The 14,752-nt window shown below is 38.4% G+C and overlaps 1 protein-coding gene across 8 annotated transcripts in view; it reads left to right on the top strand.

The window, feature by feature from the left end:
* The window catches only part of CCDC91 (coiled-coil domain containing 91), a 409,698-nt gene that overhangs the window by 284,061 nt on the left and 110,885 nt on the right, over positions 1-14,752 (top strand). The window contains exon 12 of one of the 8 annotated variants that reach the window (XM_060305804.2): positions 647-2,046. The exons of 6 other annotated variants lie outside the window; for them this stretch is intronic. In XM_060305804.2, the coding sequence (XP_060161787.1) occupies positions 647-829 (183 nt within the window). In that variant the 3' untranslated portion in view covers positions 830-2,046. Of the gene's footprint in view, positions 1-646; positions 2,047-14,752 lie in introns of those variants that run through there. One more of the 8 variants, XM_060305806.2, reaches the window with a different exon arrangement.

The following is a 14,752-nucleotide window of genomic DNA, read 5'->3' as shown; positions in this document are numbered from 1 at the left end:
GGTCCATGTCTGGTGGTGTGTTTTGGGTTGTCTGTGACCTTATTATGATTTTTGGTTGCTTTTCTGCTAATGGTGGGGTTGTGTTTCTGTCTTGCTAATTGTTTGGTGTAAGGTGTCCAGCACTGTAGCTTGCTGTTCGTTGAGTGGAGCTGGGTCTTGGCGTTGAGATGGAGATCTCTGGGAGATTTTCACCATTTGATATTACGTGGAGCTGGGAGTTCTCTGGTGGACCAATGTCCTGAACTTGGGTCTCCCACCTCAGAGGCACAGGCCTGATGGCTGGGTGGAGCACCAAGAGCCTTTCATCCACACAGCTCAGAATAAAAGGAAGGGAAAACAGAAAGAAAGAAGAAGATAAAACAAAATAAAATAAAGTTATTCAAGTTAAAAATCAGTATTAAAAAATTTTTTCTAAAGTAATAAAAAAGAAATTTAAAAAACGAAAGAAAGAAAGAAGAGAGCAACCAAACCAAAAAACAAATCCACCAATGATAACAAGTGCTAAAAACCATACAAAAAAAAAGAAAAAAAAATACGGACAGAAAGAACCCTAGGACAAATGGTAAAAGCAAAGCTATACAGACAAAATCACACACAGAAGCATACTGCTGGCAGAGATTTCCCTTTCTCTTCTTTGTTCGTACAGCTCCTGGGGTTCAGCTTTGGATTTGCACCCGCCTCTGCATGTAGGTTGCCTGAGAGCATCTGTTCCTCCCTCAGACAGGACGGGCTTAAAGGAGCAGCTGATACGGGGGCTCTGACTCACTCAGGCCGTTGGGAGAGGGGCACGGAGTGCGGCGCGAGCCTGCGGTGGCAGAGGCCAGCATGACATTGCACCAGCCTGAGGTTCTGCGTGTTCTCCTGGGGAAGGTGTCCCTGGATCACGGGGCCCTGGCAGTGGTGAGCTGCACAGGCTCCCGAGAGGGGAGGTATGGATAGTGACCTGTGCTCGCACACAGGCTTCTTGGTGGTGGCAGCCTCTCATGCCCGTCTCTGAGGTCTGCGCTTCTAGCCGCGGCTCGCGCCCATCTCAGGAGCTCCTTTAAGTGGCGCTCTGAATGCCCTCTCCTCGCTCACCAGGAAACAAAGAGGGAAGAAAAAGTCTCTTGTCTCTAAGGCAGTTCCAGACTTTTTCCCGGGCTCCGTCCCGGCTAGCTGTGGCGCACTAACCCCTTCAGGCTGTGTTCACGCTGCCAGTCCTCTCCCTGGGATATGACCAAAGCTCGAGCCTCAGTTCCCAGCCCCCGCCTGCCTGGCGGGTGAGCAGACAAGCCTCTTGGGCTGGTGAGTGCCGGTTGGCACCGATCCTCTGTGCGGGAATCTCTCCACTTTGCCCTCCGCACCCCTGTTGCTGCGCTCTCCTCCATGGCTCCGAAGCTTCCCACCTCCGCCACCCACAGTCTCTGCCCGCGAAGGGGCTTCCTAGTGTGTGGAAACCTTTCCTCCTTCACGGTTCCCTCCCACTGGTGCAGGTCCCGTCCCTATTCTTTGGTCTCTGTTTTTTCTTTTTTCTTTTGCCCTACCCAGGTACGTGGGGAGTTTCTTGCCTTTTGGGAGGTCTGAGGTCTTCTGCCAGCGTTCAGTAGGTGTTCTGTAGTTGTTCAACATGTACATGTATTTCTGATGTATTTGTGGGGAGGAAGCTGATCTCCCATGTCTTACTCTTCTGCCATTTGAAGCTCCTCCTTCACTTTTTAATGCTGATAATATTACCTTTTTACTCTATATTCAAAGAAGTAGAATCCAAATTTATGTTTAGTCATTGGAACTACATTGTCTCCTGTTTAATATGCTTGTTTTTCTTTTTCACAAACACACATACACGTACAATCAAAGTAAATAATATATATGTGTGGAAAAGAGTTTGATTCATTTATGTCTAATTTATATTTCTATATACCTGTAGTTGGTAGTAATAATAGAAACTCACAAATAACCCCTGTAGTCTCATAAGATATATACATATCAAGAAATATGGCCTACATACAAAGTAACTTTTGATTACTATACTGAACAATTAAAAATTGTATTAGTTTCATTTTCCATAATTGAATTTGCATAGTACTAATTTGTGTTTAGTCTTTTCTTTATATAGGGATGAGATACCTAAATAAATTTTTCCTCCAACAAGTGTAAAAAGCAAAAAGTAACATTCATAGGAGTCTTTGTTTTACATAATCAGAGCATCACATGTATTTCCATTGTTCATTCAACCATACATGGTAAATGTGACTGAAATGACTAAGTTTATTTTTTTTTAACTTTTAAGAACAAAAAACCCAGAAGATTTTCTTTCCACTCATTAACTAGTCTTAATGAAGCCATAGGAAGCAGTGCTTCTAGTATCCAGGATCAGTGTTATATATTTTTTTTAAATGTCATTTAGGTTTACTCTAAAGAACACACAGTTATCCGTTTATTATGAAAATGAAACATCTGTAAGTAACGTCTATAACAGCATAACAGTAATGTGGTAATAGAGGTTATCTTTTTTTTCTTTGCTTTTTTCCACTAGAGTATTGATTATTTTCCAATTCTTTCTGTAACGTATGTTAGTGTCAATAAATATATCTTACATATATGTTTAATCGTCTGTCAGTTCAGTTGGTTGGAATTCCATGCCAGTAATGTCAAGATCATTGCTTAAGTCCTGATTTGCGAGAGTTTACTTAAAGCTTCTTTGTGACCACAGACCACTCCTTTAACCTCACATAGATGTGGGCTATTAGTCACCATGAAATTGGGAAAGAGAGCATGAATAAATCCACCCATGTTCATCACCTAAAGAAAAAAACGTATATCTTTAAGAGTACCCTTCTCTGTGAGTTTGTTAGGCGCCTTCTTGTCCATAAGAAACACTATAGTAAATGATAGACTTTAAAATTCATTCTCTATAGGCTCAGAGTACTGTGAAGATAATCCATTCATGTCATGAATAATACATATGTTTATTTTCTTACAAATGGTTGCATATTTTGCTAGAGAGAGAGAGGGAGGAAAAAAACGTGTGTGTGTGTGTGTGTGTGTGTGTATTTAACTGCCTTGTAGCTGACAGTTGAAGAGAGAAGATCTATAGCAGAAAGAGCAATGTTGCCAGGTAACTCAGATTTTCAACAGTGAGGTTGTCCTATCAAATGTATTTCAAGTCTTCCTTAAACAGCTCACTGCTTTTATTCTCACATGGTTACAGTAAGAACTACAACGAAACAACTCTTAGCCCCTTAAACTTACTTCATAGTCCTATTCTAGAAAATTGACAAATGACTTTTCTTGGGAGCCAGATGGAGCTAATATATCTTTTATGTCTTTTATTTACTTAGACCAGCAGGGTAAGCAAATAAGTTGCCATGTTCAAACTTAGTGTTTGGTGTTTTACATTAATAATTGGAAAGACTGCCTATAATATTCCAGGGACTGTACTTATTTCTGGGGATACAGTAGTTAAAAAAAAAAAAAAATTCCCTACCTTCTTGTGGAGAAAACTGACAGGAAACTATTAAAGGTATAATAAAATGTGAAGTAATGATCAATGTCATGAAGAAAAATGAAGCTGTGTAAGAGCTAGAGAGTGAGGGAACCAATATAAAAATAGGGTAGTCAGGTAAGGACTCTAAGGAGGTCTCATTTGAGCTGAGGCCTGCCTTGAAGTGAGGAGTTTACTTCGAGACTAGCTGGGGTAAAAGTGTTTCACACATGGTGAATAGCAAGTGCAAAGGCTTTGAGGCAGAAAGATGCTTGGTGTAATTAAAACTGTGTGGCACTGTTAATGGATATAGACACACAGACCAATGGAATAGGATAGAATACAGAAAGAGACACAAAGTTTCCTGTAATTTACAAATTTGTAAAAATGAAGTTACAAATTAGATAAGTTACTGTAGCACATCAGGGTTTTTAATCTGGGTTCCATGGAAGGGGGCCCTAGACAGTCTGTGAATTTACTGAAATTATGCAAAATTTGTGTATATGTGCAGATTTTTTTTTGCAGAGATACTCTATAGCTTTTATTAGATTCTCAAAAGTATTTTACTAATTAACCGAGAAAAGATTAAAAATACAGTCATCCCTTGGTATCTGTGGAAGACTGCTGCCAGGGCCCACTGTTAATACCAAAATATACCAACTCTCAAGTCCTAAAATCGGCCCTCCATACTGCAGTTCTGCATCTGTGGATTCAGCCAGCCATGACTCATGTAGTACTGTATGTGTTTATTGGAAAAAATAAAATACACGTTTAACTGGACCCATGCAGTTCAAGCTTGGGTTAATCAGGAGACAGCTGTAATTGCAACTGGCTGCCCATTTCCTCCTGGACTTTGTATACTAAAATGAATTTTAGATAGATTAAATATTTAAATCTAGAAGTTTAATATATTAAAAAGAAACTGGGAAGCCTTCCCTGGTGGCGCAGTGGTTGAGAGTCCGCCTGCCGATGCAGGGGACATGGGTTCGTGCCCCGGTTCGGGAAGATCCCACATGCCGCAGAGCGGCTGGGCCCGTGAGTCATGGCTGCTGAGCCTCTGCGTCCGGAGCCTGTGCTCCGCAATGGGAAAGGCCACAACAGTGAGAGGCCCGCATACCGCAAAAAAAAAAAAAAGAAACTGGGAAAATATTGATACTCTTTGAAAGGGAGAGTTGAAGCAGGACTTCTGGAATGGCAAGACTAAGGACCTGTGCAAATTAGCTTCTTCAGAAGGGCAATGAGAATGCTAGCAAAAATCGTCAAAATCAGTTTTCTCAGATCTCTGGGTGTTAACCAAAGGTCAACAACCCAAGGAGTATTTATTCAAGAAAAATAGTTAAATCTCAGTAAGAACAGCAGGCTTTGTAGAGTTTTAACTTGCCTTATTCCCATTCCCTACTCCCCAGAAGTATGGTAATTTTAAAAGCTAGTATAGCCTCACAATCATGGTAGCTGTGAAAATCAGCCATGTAAAAGCCACTGAAGGGGGCATAATAGGTTTAGAGCTCCAGAAAAACTGTGTCTCCAGAGAATTGTTACTGCTTGGCCTGACAGTTCCCTATAAGGTCTCCGTTCACAGGGCTTATTGATATTTGACCTGACTCAGAGTTTGCTCAGTGGAAAAAGCCCTATACCCAGGATGTTTGTCAAAAACAATAAGTGGCAATTGTTTAACCTCTCAGCTGCCTGGGACAAAAATAACAGTTGGGGCAAACAAGAGACTGGCCAAAAAACTTAGGAGAGAAGTCTGTGAAATGTGATTGCCATAGATAACTTTGCAAAGCTCTTTCTTTTAAAAATGTTCCTGGAATTCTTGAAGGTCACATACATGTACAGGATTGTGCACATGCCCAGGAAAGAACTGAGAAGGTCCTAATCTCTCACCTCTGGCTAACTTTGATTCTGTGCAAGCAGAAATTGAAGGCTAAGGCAGAGTTGTAAACTGTCAGTGTTGAAGGTATGCTCCAACACATAGAGGTCCTTGGCAAATACTAAAACACTTACCAGTTCATGGTATTTAAGGAAATCTCTGTCTAATCATTAGCTGACCCCTGAGCTAACCCAGCAGAGACTTCAGTGGCTACAGTAAGACAAGGAATACAGACTGCAGAATTAGTACTAAATGAAAGTTCCTAAACAGACAAGCAGCACAATTATTCCTGGGGAATGGATGAGATCTAATTTCTAGAGTTCCTGCATTACATTATTTCAAATATCCAGTTTTTATCAACACAAAATTATGAGATATGCAAAGAAACAGGAAAGTGTGCTTAGAAACAGGAAAAATAAGTCAATAGAAACTACAATAATGTGGGACTTAATAAACAAGGACTTTAATCTGCTATTACAAATAGTTCAGAGAACTAAAGGAAACCTTTCTCAAAATTTACAAGCCCTCATCACATACATTTATATTAGGTATGTGTTCTCTTCAGAAAATAACACTAGAATCTTTTGAAAAGCTGCTCTGTTAATTTTTCAAAGTGCACCCTTTTGCTGTAAAAGCAAGGTTTCATGTACATGGGTGTATACTTCCTTTCTTACTGTTACCTGCAGTTATAGAGTACTCATCATTTTGTTGGAGGGAAAGGCCCTAACCTCCTATCTTGTAGTTTATATTTCTCTTACAGCATATGTCTGATTCAAGTACTTACTTGTTTGACTGACTGTCCCACTGAACTGAGAGCTTCGTTAGTGTCTCAATCATATTTATGCACTTTGGAAGTCCTAGAATAATATATAGCTCCTAGAATGTGTTCAGGAGCCAAAGTATCATACTAGTGAATGTCTGATCAACCAAATGTAATTAAGTAATTGACAGTACTACAGTCTCTTGGTGAGATCATCAGGTATCACGGTAATTATCCTGTGTATCCTCTATAACATAGAGTCATCAACACAGAAATCCTCAGCATGTGTTATATGGTTGTTCCTTTATTACTTACTCTCACAGTAAATATTCTTACCAAACTTTGGCAAGGACTTTAGGAAGTAGTGACAAATATTAAAATTCCTCAACATGTATTGGATCAGTTACCTTCCCATTGTCTCCTTTTTATTCCTCCTGAGAGACCAGTTTGATATAGATATATAGTAAAGATATAGCAGTGGGTAGATTCTTAAAAGCAAAATAGAGTGAGAATTAATGAATTAGCAGATACAGTAGAAATTATCCATATGCGTAACAGAGAGAAAAGTGAATGGAAAAAAAGGGATTTAGGAAGTACAATGAAAATGTACTACATGTACAAAATGTAAACTATACATATATTGCATATATCTGTATATACGTATAGTACATTGCATTCTTAGTTTTAGCTCATATTTTTTAGTTTTCTGGAATTTTTATTTATTTTACTCAAATGTGTCAGTTTGTTTATTTTGGCTCAATCTTAGAATCAGCAAATGCCCTCAAGACAAATTAACTTTGGGCTAATGTCTCTGTCTTCTCCCAGATCTTTTTTTTTTTTTTTAAATAAATTTATTTATTTGTTTATTTTTGTCTGCATTGGGTCTTCGTTGCAGTGCACGAGCTTCTCATTGAGGTGGCTTCTCTTGGCGTGGAGCACAGGCTCTAGGCACACGGGTTTCAGTAGTTGTGGCATGCGGGCTCAGTAGTTGCACAGGTGCAGTAGTTGTGGTGCACGGGCTTAGTTGCTCCGTGGAATGTGGGATCATCCAGGACCAGGGCTTGTACCCGTATCCCCTGCCCTGGCAGGCGGATTCTTAACCACTGTGCCACCAGGGAAGTCCTTCTCCCAGATCTTGAAACACTAGTTTTTAGTATCTAATAAGATCTTTGATGCTTTTAAAATATTTTGGTCTATTTTCTTTTATTTGGATCAGCTTCTTTAGTTTTCTAAAGCAGCGGTCTTGGTGTTAATTATATGTACACCAGTATTAGGAGACCCATTGTTATCATATCATAAGGCAGAATTTGGAATCCCATATTTATCATAACACAAAAGAGAAAGAAATAAAAAATGAGATGGAAATATAGTGCATTGAATTATTTACTAGTTTAAAAATTGAATGGCAATATTTCTTCGTGAAAAGTGTACATGGTTTGGGCTTCAACTTTGAAAAGACAGTGCTAATTTAATGACATGCTTGAGCATGTCTAAATGAAATTGCCATGTGTGGCCATGGTCTTTGAAACCCTTTAAAAACCATGGTTTTGTTCTCATTCTTCGACCCATGAGAGCTGGAACTTGGTATGCCTTTCACATACCAAATTCTTTTTGGATAAGAGATTTGCCATTATGAACTCTCCACAATTTCATGCCCATCAGACCTGAAGTCTTTCATCATTAATAAAGTCTGCTACTCTTCTCCTCCCCCGATACATACCCTAGCCTTCCTACTTGTGACTGATATGCCTAAAATATGGTCAAGGCATCTAGGCATATCAGTATTAAAGTTTAGTCAAGCTTGTTCTTATTTCATTCTTTTACTAAAGGCTTTTGCTAATAGTATTCAAAAGAAAAAAAACTGATCCTAGAGCACAAAATTTTATGAATCTTCCATCTTTAGGAAACCACTAATTTCTTCTTCCTCACACTTGTCGAAAATGATCCTCATTCTTAGTGTTGATAAGTTTCTACTGATATAACCTCCATATGGGTTATCAGAAAAAATTAATATTATAATAGATATATAGGTAGGTGAGAAGTTAGGTAGGTAGGTTAACTGTCCTAAAAGAGTATGCCAGTTACAGAATAAACCACAATACATACATTCTTGGATTAGGTCTATGTACAATTTTTTCTAGAGGGACAAGGATGAAAATTCACATCAACCCCCAAGTTTGGGAAACATTGCATTGACATTTTAATGCTGACATTTTAGGGGTTCACTGAACACAAACACAAAAGAATGTAGAAATTTTTATTCTATCTTAAGAGAATGCTCCAGACTCTCAGTGGTCTGGACTCCAGTTGGAGTAACATTGGTTTTCACTATATTTCAAAATAAGTGGTTTGCAATAAAGTGAACTATACTATCCAATAGAATAGAATAGAATTTAGATTGGTGTCCATATTGCCTTGCCTTTCTCATAATAAACTCATCACCAGTGAGTTTATCATCAGCATGTTCAATTTTGCTCAACCAATATCTAGCATGTAAGATGTCACCATAGACAGTGTGATTCATGTGAGTATCATTGTAAGATTTTGATGCCCTTCATCTGTCTTCTGTCCACGTGTTGTTTATTTTAGGATGTTAGCTAAACTATTTTAATGGAACTTTTTCTTCAGCTTTGCACAAAATAGCAAGATAGTGGTGTTGGTGGTGGTAGTGCTAGTGGTGGTAGAGATGGCAGTAATTATAACAATATTGGCTATCATTAGTTCTAAGTATGAGATACTTTTTAAATTATTTTACATGTTTGATCTCATTTAATCCTCACAACCACCTTATGAGATAAAAACTATCATCCCCATTTTTACAGATGCAGAAATTAAACCTCAGGAAGATTATGTAACTTGCTCAAGGCCATAGTAACTCCTTAGAAGAGGCAACAGGCCAGATTCAAAATCAGGCAGCTGTACTCCAGAGGCCTTACAACTTGCCACTACCCTATTCTCTCTCCCAGTGTGCTCATCCTGGAATAAATACAAATACATCTTATTGATAATTAAAGTATAGATAATTTCAGTAGGAAAACATGAGGGAGCTATTTTTATTTCTTTATTCATTCAGTAATATTTATTGACCTTCTGCCATCTATTGGCACTTTGGGAAGTTGTGGCATATAGCATTGAACAAGATAGACCAGGTCCCTTGGCACTCATAGAGCTTATGTTCAAGTTGAAAATGCCCTACGATAAATAAGGTAATTTGTTATAATGATATGGACTTTGAAGAAAAAATCAGGGTTATGTGTTTGTTTGAGGGTAGGTGGTAGGGGACTTTTAGATACAGAAGTTAGGAAAGAAGACAGACTCAAAAAAAAATTGCATGCTGCATAATTCTGTTTACAGACATACCTCATTTTATTGTGCTGCACTTCACTGTGCTTTGCAGATGCTGCATTTTTTACAAACTGAAATTTTGTGGCACCCCTGCCTCGAGCAAGTCTATTGGCACTATTTTTCCAAGAGCATTTGCTCACTTCATGTCTCTGGGTCACATTTTGGTAATTCTTATAATGTTTCAGACTTTTTCATTATTATTATATTTGTTGGGATCTGTGAACAGTGGTCTTTGTTGTTACTATTGTAATTGTTTGGGGGCGCCACTTACCACACCTATATAAATCGGCAAACTTAATCTATAAATTTTGTATGGGTTCTGACTGCTCCACCGACCAGCCATTTCCCTATTCCTCTCCCTCTCCTTGGGCCTCCGTATTCCCTGAGGCACAACAATACTGAAATCAGGCCAATTAATAATTCTACAGTGACCTCTAAGTGTTTAAGTGAAAGGAAGAGTCACAGGTCTCTTACTTTAAATCAAAAACTAAAACTGATTAAGCTTAGTGGGGAAGGCATGTCAAAAGCTGAGACAGGCTGAAAGCTAGGCTTCTAACACCAAAGAGTTAACCAAATTATGAATGCAAAGGAAAAGTTCTTCAGGGAAATGAATAATGCTACTCCAGTGAACACGCAAATAATGAGAAAGCAAAACAGCCTCATTTGCTGATACGGAGAAAGTTTTTCTGGATAAAATATAAAGCCAGCCACAACATTCCCTTAAACCAAAGCCTCACCCAGAGCAAGGCCCTAACTTTCTTCAGTTCTATGAAGGCTAAAGGAGGTGAGAAAGCTGAGAAGAAAACTTGGAAGCTAGCAGAAGTTGGTTCATGAGGCTTAAGGAAAGAAGCCTTTTCCATAACATAAAAGTACAAGGAGAAGCAGCAAGTGCTGATGTAGAAGCTGCAGCAAGTTATCCAGAAGACCTAGCTCAGATAATTCATGAGGGTGGCTACACTAAACAACAGATTTTTAATGTAGATGAAACAGCCTTGTATTGGAAGAAGATGCCATCTAGGGCTTTCATAGCTAGAGAGGAAAAGTCAATGCCTGGCTTCAAGCTTCAAAGGACAGGTGACTCTCTTGCTAAGGGCTAATGCGGCTGTTGACTTTAAGTGGAAGCTGGTGCTCCTTTACCATCCTGAAAATCCTAGGGCCCTTCAGAATTATTCTAAATTTGCTCTGCCTATGCTCCTTATAAATGGAACAACAAAGCCTGGATTACAGCACATCTGTTGACAACATGGTTTACTGAATATTTTCAGCTCACTGTTTCTACTACTCAGGAAAAAGATTCCTTTCAAAATATTACTGCTCTTTGACAATGCACCTGGTCACCCAAGAGCTCTGATGGAGATGTACAAAGAGATTAATGCTGTTTTCATGCCTGATAACACAACATCCATTCTGCAGCCCATGGGTCAAGGAGTAATTTCAGCTTTCAAGTCTTATAATTTAAGAAATAGATTTTGTAAGGCTACCATAGATACTGATTCTTTTGATGGATCTGGACAAAGTAAATTGAAAACTTCTGGAAAAAATTCACCATTCTAGATGGCATTAACAGCATTCAGATTCACAGAAGGAGGTCAAAATATCAACCTGCAGGAGTTTGGAAAAAGTTGATTCCAACCGTCCTGGATGACTTTGAAGGATTCAAGACTTCAAAGTGAAGGAAGTAACTGCAGATTTGGCTAACACAGCAGCAGGGTTTGAGAGGACTGACTCCAAATTTGAAAGAAGTTCTACTGTGGATAAAATGCTATCAAACAGCATTCCGCGTTACAGAGATCATTTGTGAAAGGAAGAGTCAATCAGTGCAGCAGACTTCATTGTTGTCTTATTTTAAGAAACTGCCACGGCCTCCCAGCCTTCGCCACCCACCACCCTGATCAGTCAGCAGCCATCAACCTTGAGGCAAGACCTTCCATCAACAAAAAGATTACAACTCTCTGAAAGCTCAGATAATGGTTAACATTTTTTAGCAGTAAAGTACTTTATGGCATGTATTTTTTTTAGATATAATGCTATTGCACACTTAATAGACTGTAGCAAAGTGTAAACCTAACTTTTATGTGCTCTGGGAAACCAGAAAAGTTTGTGACTCGTTTTATTGCAATATTCGCTTTATTGCCATGGTCTGGACCCGAACCTGCAATATCTCTGAGGTATGCCTGTATATGAAATTCTGTAGAAGGCAAAATTAATTTGGAGGAAAGAAATCAGTAGTTGACAGGGAAGAGATTTGATGGGAGGCAGTTTGAAGGTGATGGAAATGTTTTAATCATAATTGTGGTGGTGCTTACATTTGATTTGACAGAATGTATCAAATTATTTCATACCAGTGAATTTTACTGTATGTAAATAATATTTTAATAAAGCTGATTTTTTTAAAAAACAAATGACTACCAAGAATAAATGATTGAATAGATAGTGACTTCAGATGGTGACTTCATTTACTGAAGTGAGGAAGGGTTCAGTTTTAGGGAGATGAAATCTAATTTGTGCAGACTAAATTTGAGGTGCCTGTTCATAACCCTGGAAGAAATGTAAAGTAGGCGGTTATAAACGTGGGTCTGGACCTCAGGTGAGTTGTCAGGGCTGGAGACCGAAATTTGGGATTGACAAGCTTATAGATGATATTTAAAATCAAATAAATAAAAAGAAAATTGTTCTGGACAATGACATTCTTTTATGGAATGTGGCCATTTTTCTAACTAGAAAAACATACCTCCACTTCAGATTAACTGTGTAATAGTGGAAACTCTCTCACACTACTGATGGTTGCATTTCAGATGAAATTGGGAAGGTATTAAAGTTATCTGGTGCTTTCTGCATCACACTGTTTATTACCCAGGGTTGAGTGGCCAGTCCTTTATCTACATTTTATGGGAAGCTCAGGGCACCAGCATGACAGCAGCTCCTGCCACCTTCTGACCAGCTCCTCTCTGGTTTCAGAGGTTGTCACTCATTCTGTCCGCTGGTTCTTTTGCAGCTGTTTGGGATCCATTGAGCCTGAAGAGCTACTGTCCAGGGAACTACAAACTGCTTGAGTACTGATTGAAGGGTCTGGCTTTATAAAGCCTGGAATGTATTTACTAATTCTAAGATTTAGGTCACTTCACAGCACTCAAAGCTTTCTTTAATTGAAAGAATTCTGAAAATAAAACTTGTAAGTAGCAGCACTTAACATCTTTGGCCACTAAGTCACACTAGAAATGAGGAGAGGAGAGTGTATGGCAAAGCAAAAAACAATCAGTGTAAACTTAAGCAACTTCATTTACTCTTGAGAAATGCAAGGGAAAAAACAGCTTCTGCTTCCCAATTTACTTCTAGATTTTGTCTGTATTAATAGTGACTTTAACTGAGGAGAGAAATGTTAACCTACGACCAAAAACAGGCTACCTAAGGATTGTGGCACCTATTTCTCCAAACGTATTTGAGAGATGATTTGATTTGATTTGGCCTTGGTCATAAATTAAGACCAAGTCACAGTGTTGATCATAGGCTTGTAGTTTTTTTCCTGATATATTAAGAAGAAAGTTTATGACTCTGGCTTATTTAATGTTCATATGAAGTTAATTCCGTGTCCCTTAAAAATCTTTGTTAAAGAAAGTACATTTGTTATTGACACCCAAAGTAGGCAAAAAGAAGAGATTCATTAATTTTGCTGTTCTAGCAAAGTCCTGTAAAAGGACTCCAGTGCATACAGACACTTAAACTATGTCTGACGTTGGAAGCTCTTCATAATAGTTTATAACCACAGCCACTGTAATTTGGGGTTATGTTTTCCCCAAAAGCCACAGACATTACAATCAGTGGTTAAATTTTCTTAAAAAAATTTAGCATTGCCACCTGACCCTTCTTTTAAAAAAGGAAATAACATTTCTATTTTAGCAGGCCAGATAGTTTCACAACACTGAAATAATTTTTCTGTATTGACTTATTTCATTTTGATTCATTAGTTTAAAATTTTTATGTACTGAATTTTGATAGTAACCTAGTTAAGTATAGGTAGAATCTTAGAATTTTAATTGTCAACAGTATTGTATCTAGGGACAAGTGCACAATAGTACATCAACTTATCTCTCAAGACTTTTTCCTCCTGTTACATTTCCTATTTCATTCATAGCCATCTACCAAGTTACCCAGCCCAGAGAACGAATTCCTCCTAGACTCTTCCTCTCTCGTCCCCATTTTCATAGCTTTTAAATTACTAAAGCCTTCCCATTTTACCTGTTAAATAATCCTTAAACATATACACTTCCTTCCTACCTGCTATCATTGTCTTAATTAGGGTTCTTATTGCTTACCTTGACCTCTTACATAGATGTCTTTGCTTCCAGTTTTTCCCTTTCAAATTGCAATAAATAATGTCAGTGCCTCCTCATAGCCTATAGGATATTAAAGCTACTTAGTGTGATCTACATACCTTTCAGAACATAAAATATAAATCTGTGACCTGGTCTCTACCTCTCCAGCTCATGTTCTGCCACTCTGCTTCACCCTTCATGCTTTTTGTACCATACTGCTGGTACACGTACCAGGCTATTTATGGTACTGGGCTTTTAGTCATACTGTGCCTTCAGCCTAGAATGCCATTGCTTTCCATTAAACCCTCTCTTGTTTAATAACAGCCTTTTTTGTTAATTCAGAAAACTTCTCTGTCCACTTCTCAGATTAAATCAAGTGTTCTTTCTTCTTCACTGGCATTCAGTATTTAACTGTACGCTGCCTAGCCATATTATATTGAAAGAATCTGCTTCTTTGTCTTCTCTACTAGATTATAAGCACTTTAAAAGCAGGAAATGAGTCTTGAACAAGCCACAGTAGATTATAAAATGGTGCTGGACCAGCACTGTTTTAAGGAGACACGGTAATCTTTAAAAAAAAGAACTTGATCTTCAACAACACAATTTAGCTCTCTTAGGAGTTTTGGTTGCTTTTAAATGGAACATATTACCAAAAGGAGGGTCACCAAAATTAATGCTTTGGATGTTATGATTCCTTTTTTTTTTTTTTTTAATTTATTTTTTTACATCTTTATTGGGGTATAATTGCTTTACAATGGTGTGCTAGTTTCTGCCTTATAACAAAGTGAATCAGTCATACATAAACATATGCTCCCATATGTCTTCCCTGTTGCGTCTCCCTCCCTCCCACCCTCCCCATCCCACCCCTCCAGGCTGTCACAAAGCACCGAGACCATATCCCTGTGCCATGCGGCTATGGTACTGGCACAAAAACAGAAAGATAGATCAATGGAACAGGATAGAAAGCCCAGAGATAAACCCATGCACATATGGACACCTTA

Source organism: Globicephala melas, chromosome 10 (assembly GCF_963455315.2).
Source record: "Globicephala melas chromosome 10, mGloMel1.2, whole genome shotgun sequence".
NCBI classification, from domain to species: domain Eukaryota; kingdom Metazoa; phylum Chordata; class Mammalia; order Artiodactyla; family Delphinidae; genus Globicephala; species Globicephala melas.
Note: the sequence above shows the minus strand (reverse complement) of the source record. Positions and strands in the feature narration are given on the sequence as shown.